This window comes from Octopus sinensis, unplaced genomic scaffold (genome assembly GCF_006345805.1).
Source record: "Octopus sinensis unplaced genomic scaffold, ASM634580v1 Contig17222, whole genome shotgun sequence".
NCBI lineage: Eukaryota > Metazoa > Mollusca > Cephalopoda > Octopoda > Octopodidae > Octopus > Octopus sinensis.
Genome location: NW_021834893.1, coordinates 1 through 8,092, shown reverse-complemented (window position 1 = coordinate 8,092; position 8,092 = coordinate 1). Strand labels below are relative to the sequence as shown.

The 8,092-nt window shown below is 33.9% G+C and overlaps 1 protein-coding gene across 1 annotated transcript; it reads right to left on the bottom strand.

The window, feature by feature from the left end:
- Positions 1 to 497: 497 nt before the first annotated feature.
- On the bottom strand, positions 498 to 2,455 carry LOC118761769 (the record flags this gene model as incomplete). Its single annotated transcript, XM_036499921.1, has 2 exons — positions 836 to 2,455; positions 498 to 784 (listed from the first exon to the last, which is right to left on the bottom strand). Coding segments are annotated over exons 1-2 (1,643 nt in total), but the record flags the coding sequence as incomplete, so codon positions are not given.
- Between the last annotated feature and the right edge of the window lie 5,637 nt (positions 2,456 to 8,092).

Below are 8,092 nucleotides of genomic sequence, written 5' to 3'. Positions count from 1 at the left end.
CGATTCTTCCAACTCACCGCCTTCAATACTACTACTACTACTACTACTACTACTACTACTACTACTACTACTACTAATAATAATAATAATAATAATAATAATAATAATAATAATAACATTAATAATAATAATAATGATAATGACAATAATAATGATAATAATAATAATAATAATAATAATAATAATATAATAATAATATAATAATAATGATGATGATAATTGTTTCAAGTCTTGGCAGTGGACAATAATTTTATTGGGCAGTTTTTATCGATATTACTGTCTTTAATACCTGACTGGTGCATTAATTTATCGATTCCGAAGTGATGAAAGGATTTGAACTGAGGACGAAAGAAACCGTGACTAGATGTCGCTAGGTAGCTTGTCCGACGTTCCGACAAATTCTGTTCATCTACGACCTTCACAGTATTTACAGTAATGGCAACTATAAAACAAATTATTATGCTGCAATTTGAAATTAATTAAAACTCTCCACTTACCTGTACCATTCTAATCCGTTGTGGTAGTGTCGGTCAAAGAAATGAGGTTCAGGACCAGGTGCTCGTACATCCGGGTGTAATCGTAAGAATTCCAGCACGGCACGAGTCCCACCCTTTTTTACACCTATTATGAGAGCCTGTGGCATTTTCCGGCTAGTGTGAGATATCAACAACTTTCGTGGGTTGTTACCAACACCCGAGTTTGTGAGGTCTGACTGTGGCACAACATTGAAGGGGTGGCTCGAATATAAAGGGAATAATGATGCTGATGAAGAATTAAAAGAAGAGGAAGAAAGAGACGAAGAAGAAGAAGAAGAAGAAGAAGAAGAAGAAGAAGAAGAAGAAGAAGAAGAAGAAGAAGAAGAAGAAGAAGAAGAAGAAGAAGAAGAAGACGAATCGTTCGTTAGGAACCACAGAGATTTTGATTTGGTGTCACCACCTGCGTGAATATATAGTTTACTTGATGAAGAATACAAGGTGTTTACATTGTGGGCCGGTAACACACTCATACCATTAGCACCGACGTTAACCGGCTTTTTATTTACATTGTCAACACCATCGTCACTTTGTGTGCCTTGAAGAGAAAAATTGTGGGCCCAAGTTCTGTAGTTGTACCCCAGTTTGTTGTTTGTACTATTCACTCTTCCGTTGCCTGTAATACTCTCCACTGCAATATCGTGTGTTTCGTTGTTTTTGTAAATGTGGACCGTCTTGAGGTGACCTCTGCTTCTGTAGTGATCAGCTAATACATGATGAGCAGTTTTAGCTCGCTGCCTTCTGTCGGCCGCTTTAACCCAATGTTCTAATTTTTTCCCATGTAAATAGTGATTTTTAAAAACCAAACGTCGTTTAAAGTTGTGTCGATGACGTCGTCTATGCGTGTGGTTGTCACTGTAAAATCCCTTTTTCAGATACGGCAAGGCTAGAAAATCAGTTTTCTCCAATCCTTTTGTTGGTTTCGGTATCACAGGAAGAGTAAAAACGGGTTTTACGAAGGGTACGGGTCTGTCCAATACATTTGACTGTATTGCTGAACGTGTTGGTACAGATGAAATATCATTGTAAATTCCTGTAACATCTATTTTGTGTTTAATGTCTGTTGGAGACACTCTAAAAGGTTCGTTTTCCTTTTGGACCGCGGCCAGATCTTTTGATTTATACCTAAGTGTATCAATAACATGTGGGTTGATGAGAGCCCTCTCTTTGATTCTAGTGGTAAGGCGTTTGCGTGAAAAAATGGCGCCATTGTTATACGGCTTATCGTTACCAATAACGCCGACGTTATTTTCTTCTGGGTATGTATTATTCCGCTCTTGCTCTTTATTAAGCCCACCAACATTTCTATTATTCGGGGCTTTGTCAGATATCTCCACCCTATTTACATTCAATTCACTGTCGACGCTGCCTGTTTTAAGATCCTTAATACTCGATTTACTTCCGTTTAAGTATGTAGTAGTATCTGCTTCCTTTTCTGAAGAATCTTGTATATAATCCAATGTTTTCACTGTCCGAAGGATCGGCGTGGACTTATTCCTTTGATCGTCAAGTCTGGGGTTTATTCCAATCGTAGGGGAACTGTCTTTGTTTGACAACGTCTCGTAAAACTGATAATGATAACTTGGGGCTATGTGGGCTATTAGAAGAAAAAGAAATACAAGAACCTTGCAAACACCGTTACGTCTAACTAAGGTCATCAGGCCCTTGCAGAAGATCTACATAGCCATAAACTGCAAAGTGTTCCGTTTCTTCTTTAGAAAATCAGCTTGTATTGAACCAGGGAAGATGAGAGTTCAGGTAAACAACACACGCTGATAAGTGAAGGCGGTTGCACGACCATGAAGAGAAGTGTGGATTCATTAAACGTGCACGAGATGTTTTTTTTTTTACGTGTGCTAAATACGTTTTTAAAAAAATTGTCCTTATTTATGAAGGAAAATGCTTCATATACGTATGTATGTATGTATGTATGTATGTATGTATGTATGTATGTATGTATGTGTGTATGTATGTATGTATGTATGTATATATATATATATATATTTATATATATATATATATTATATATAATATATATATATATATATTTATATATATATATATATATTATATATATATATATATATATATATATATATGTATATATAATTACTGTTGTTAGTGTATATTCATCCTATTCTTGTGAAGGTTCTTTTATATAATCTTTTGAATTCCCTCTTCATAGCCGGTAATAGTTTATCAGTGCTTAGAAGTTCACATTACAAATAGTAAAAATCTTTGCCGGATCTCTGTAGGACTGTCCATTCACCGCGAATAATAAAGTTTCACAAAACTTTAACGCACGTAAAATAACAAAATGCTATTGGATATATAAGTATGAGTGGGAGTGTACCAAAACTGTGTCTGAAGTGCGTATGGGTATGTACTCGTATGTGACTACTGGTGAGTGTGCGTACGTACGTGTATGTGTGTGTGAGGAGAGAGAGAGAGAAAGTGCGAGTGAAAGAGAGGGGGGAGATGGAGAGAAGGGAAAGAGACCGTGTGCGCTGGCGGGGGGGGATGGATTTAAAATGGTTGGGTAGACGAGATTCCTTTCACTCATCCACTACTGCTGGTGTAAACGTTTTCATACGTCTTGTGAATACACGTCTTATATTATCATTCCTACAACCTTCATATATATATATATGTATATATATGTGTGTGTGTGTATGTATGCATGGATATATATATATATAAATATATGTACACGTATGTATATATGTGATGGTGTGTATGTAAGTATAATTAATGTTGTTGTTGTTGTTGTTGCTTTTTTTGTATGTTTTTGCGGTGTTGTCTTCCACTTAGCTTATTCCGGAGAATACAAATCGTTAGTTAAAAATTTCGTCTGCTCCATTTCCTCAATGAACATTGTGTGAAATTAAAAATCCTTTCCTCGTATTTTTTTTTTATTTATACCTCCACTTTCGTTCATTGTCTCGTTATCTAAGTAAGTAAACAACCACAGCCACAACAACAACAACAACAACAACAACAATAACTTCAAAATGCTAATCCCAGAAGCAACGGTAACAACAGCAGCAGCACCGCTGCTGCTGCTGCCAATATTAACGGCATTAACAACAAGAAACAAAAAATACCAACAACAGCAACAGCAACACTAAACAGTGGCAACGACTTTAACAGCAGTAACAGCAGCAACAAGTATTGTAGAATTAAATTAAAATGGAAGAAAATAAAAAATAAATTTAAAATGGAAGCAAGAGTTTACTTGTAATTAATAAAGCGTTTGTAGTACCGGAGTTCTTTTATGCGTAAAGTTTTTGTTATCTTTTAAATAAAATTATAAAATAAAAAAGAGAATGAGAGAGTTAGAGGAAAAAAATTCTGGTTAATTGGTGTTGGTTTTCTTACAGTTGTTTTAGCTACTGCTATTGTTTGTTGTTACAGATATCTTTGTTTCCTTAGGTTTCTTTGAGTTTGTATTAAATTTCACTCTCTCTTTTTCTGTTTTGTTTTATTTCATGAAATTATTTCTTAATTTCAGTTAATTTATCTCCACTGAATGAAGAATCACAGAAGTTTGAAAGAAGGAGAAGAAAAGGAAGAAACAAAAAAACATATAATCAAATTAAAAAGAAAACAAAGAGACAATTGACTAACGCTGACAAACAGAAAACTTTTTTTTCCTTTTCTTTCTTACAGAGAAGAAACCAAAGTTAACATTCTTTTACGTATGTATTAGGTGCATTTTTAAATTTCCAGAGCGATGATATTACAGACATGTATGTATATGGATGTATATAAAACACTTCTATATATATATATATATATATATATTTAAGTAGTTGAATGAATTATCTTAGTATGGATAATTCGGTTAACCGATACCTGGGTAACAAATTCACGTCATTTGTATATATATATCTCTATACATAATATATATATATATTCTATATATACTGTACGGAAGTTATATATATATTAGTATATACTTGTGTATGTATGGGTATCACTCTTCACTTGTATCGATTTGCGTGTGTGTGTGTGTGTATTTAGAATATATTTATATATAAGTTCTACGATTGCATGTGGATAGGATGTTTATATGCATTAGGCAACACTTTTGTATTTTTCCTCGCTGTAATTTGGATTGCTTAATAGTTTTCCAACACGTGGTCTATTTTTCTTAATCCATATACACCTGAATATCTTAATTTTTTTTTGTTTTTATATTCTTTTGGTTAACATTACTTAGAATGCCTTTTGTGGCTGCTGTTGCTTTTGGCGTATGTTATTTATCCCCAAGTGTGTTCAACTGTATTGTGTTATTATGTAATTAATGATATATCTTATCGTGAATGTTATATATTTATTTGCTGTTGTGTATACTTATTTGTCTCTTTTATATAAAGTAATTACATTCTATATGATTATATATATATATATATGCATGTGTATATGATATTTATATAAATAGACACACGCACAAATATGTGTGTGTGCACATATATATATATATATATATAATATAGAGAGAGAGAGAGAGAGAGAGTGATTGATAGATATATCTATATATTTGTGTGATGCTTGTTGTGTGTGTGTCTGTCTATACGTATTTTATATATATATATATATAATATATATATAGATATATATATATATATTTCTAAATTGAATTTTTTTCCTTGTAAGTTTGGATTTTATTCCCTCAAATAATAATTATATATATATAGGTAGATAAATAGATAAATAGATAGATAGATAGATAGATAGATAGATAGATAGATAGATAGATATACCTTATGTATGCATGTATGATCTATGTAGTTGGGTTGTCCAACACACGTGTCAATTATCTTTCAAATGTTTACTAGTTCCTGATCGTTGTCCGATTTGTTACAGACATCAATATCTTATATTTTTTTTTAATATTCTTGGTTAACATTATTTAGAATTCCTTTTGTAGCTGTTGTTGCTTTTGGTGTGTGTGTGCTATTTAACCCCAGGTCATCCCTGATCCAGCAGTCCTATAATCAAATGCATTCTAGCCGTGACCATTCTCTCTTTTATTCAGACATAAAACTTAACTTACGGCTACATTATTCAAATTGCTCTAACTTGTTTCTGAGAAAACTGTAAGAAGCTCGGGGAGAAGATTTAACTGTGATCTCTATTTTGTCGGGCGACAACGCAGAACATACCTCTTTGGCTCCAGGTTTCCTTAATAATCGCGATCCGGGTGCCTATTGTCGTTTATGCGTAACCGTAGTTGTCTTGTAGGAAAAATCCACTGGTATTAGAATTTTCTAATAGTATCGTGTCTCGGAAGGTGAAACGATTCTGTTTTACTGATTAGAACATGTGTATTTTGTTTACGCACGTGTCATCTACAGTAGAGAAGGAAAAGCTCTCTATTCCTGTGTATGATATATATGTATGAACGTATATATATATATATATATATGTATGTATATATGTATATGTGCACGGAAAATATACGTTGAGTACTCCGTCTGTTTAACTTAATCCAAGTATGTAGAAATTATCCATCGAAGTAAGATCATTAATTTCATAGTCCAGGTTTGTAAAGATATTTGGAAAAAAATTGAAACTAATTAGATAATCGAGGTATTATAATTAAAACTGACTGCTCCCTCCCGCCAATTTTGTATCCCGGTTTGTATATATATTAACGCTCATAGTTATTAATATTATTATTATTTCGCCGGTGCTATTATTACAACAGTCCTTCTGACATGTGAGCGGTGAATCGGTTGCTGCCGCCGCTGCTGCTGCTTTTGCTGCTGCCGCTGCTTGTTGTTTATAACTGGAGCTGTCCTGCACAGAGTTTCCATGTTTCGCTTAAGAAAGAAAAAAAAAAATGAGGTGGACGGAAGGGAAGAAGAAGAAGACGAAGAAGAAGAAAGAGTTGGATAACAACATCGCCGTACTGTTATGACAAGAGCGGCAGAGTTTGACGGCAGAAAGTGTTGCTGGCAAATTGATGGTGGGGGTGATGGAAGTGGTGGTACTGGTGGCGGTGGAGGTGGTGGAGGTGGTGGTGGTGGTAGTGGTAGTGGTGGTTGTGATGGTGGTGCTGAAAGGAAGGTTGAAAAAGAAAAAAAAAACATCCTACGTTGTGAGGTAGATGTGTTGCTGGCTAACACAGACAGCTGAGCTGTGGTGTACTCGGCGCACATAGCATATAATCACATGTGTATATACTTATACACTTACATATGTACATATAGATGTATTCACACGCACACACACACACACATGTATATATATATATATATATATATATATGGAGAGAGAGAGAGAGAGAGAGAGAGAGAGAAATTGATGATAGATAGGTATACAGATAGATAGCTTGATAGTAGATAGATAGATAGATAGATAGATATACACAAATATATAAACATATGTGCGTTATATACCCGCGTGTGTGTATGTGTGGCGAAAGGAAAAGAAATAGTGGTATTATACATGAATACATACATACTCACACACATAGACACACATGTTTGTATATACATATATATATATGTATATATATTTTACTCTCTCTCTTTATCTATCTATCTATCTATCTATCTATCTATCTATCTATCTATGTAATTATCTGCCTGTCTCTCTCTATATAAAACTGCATGTATATATATATATATATATATATATGTATGAATGTGCATATGTATATATGTATATATGTATATATATGTGTGTGTGTGTGTGTATTTGTGTGTGTATGTGTGTGTGAAAGGATAAAGAAGACACGGAGAAACTAAAAAGTATAAGGCCGAGATGGATTCCGGAACCACATGCATTCAATATATACATTTATCACTATCAATGATGTGTACACGTGTGTTTGTGTACACATGTATGGGTCCGTGTATAGCGAAGAAACATAGTGTTTGTGCTTCTGTGTGGTGTGCATTAGTTGGAAAATACATGTCTCTTTAGGGTATGCGAAGGCATGATGTGGTGAATATGTAAAATGAAAGCACCACAGTTCGATCAACAACAAACGATTTTTTTGCAATAAACACCTAGTATTGATTTTTCACATACCTGAATATGTGATCCTCCATCAGTTTACCTGCCTGTCTGCCTGTGGGTCTGTTTGTCAGTCAGTCAGTCTGTCTCACTGTCTATCTCTCTATCAATGTATGTATGTATGTATGTATGTATGTATGTAGTATGTATGTATGTATGTATGTGTCTATCTCTCTCTATATATATGCATGTATGTATATATGCATGCATGTATATATGCATGCATGCATGCATGCAAGTATGTATGTATGAGTGTAGTATGTATGTATGCATGCATGCATGCGTGTATGTATGTATGTATGTATCTAGCTAGCTGTCTGTCTGTCTGTCTGTCTGTCTATCCATCCATCCATCTATCTGTCTATTTATTTCCTACATACACATATACATGCATAATGTGTGTGTGTGTGTGTGTATGCATATAATATTATATATGGATAATTAATTACGTCTATGTATGTAAATATACAGAAGTAGTGGGTATATATATATATATATCTTTATATCTATATCTGTCTATCTTTATGTAT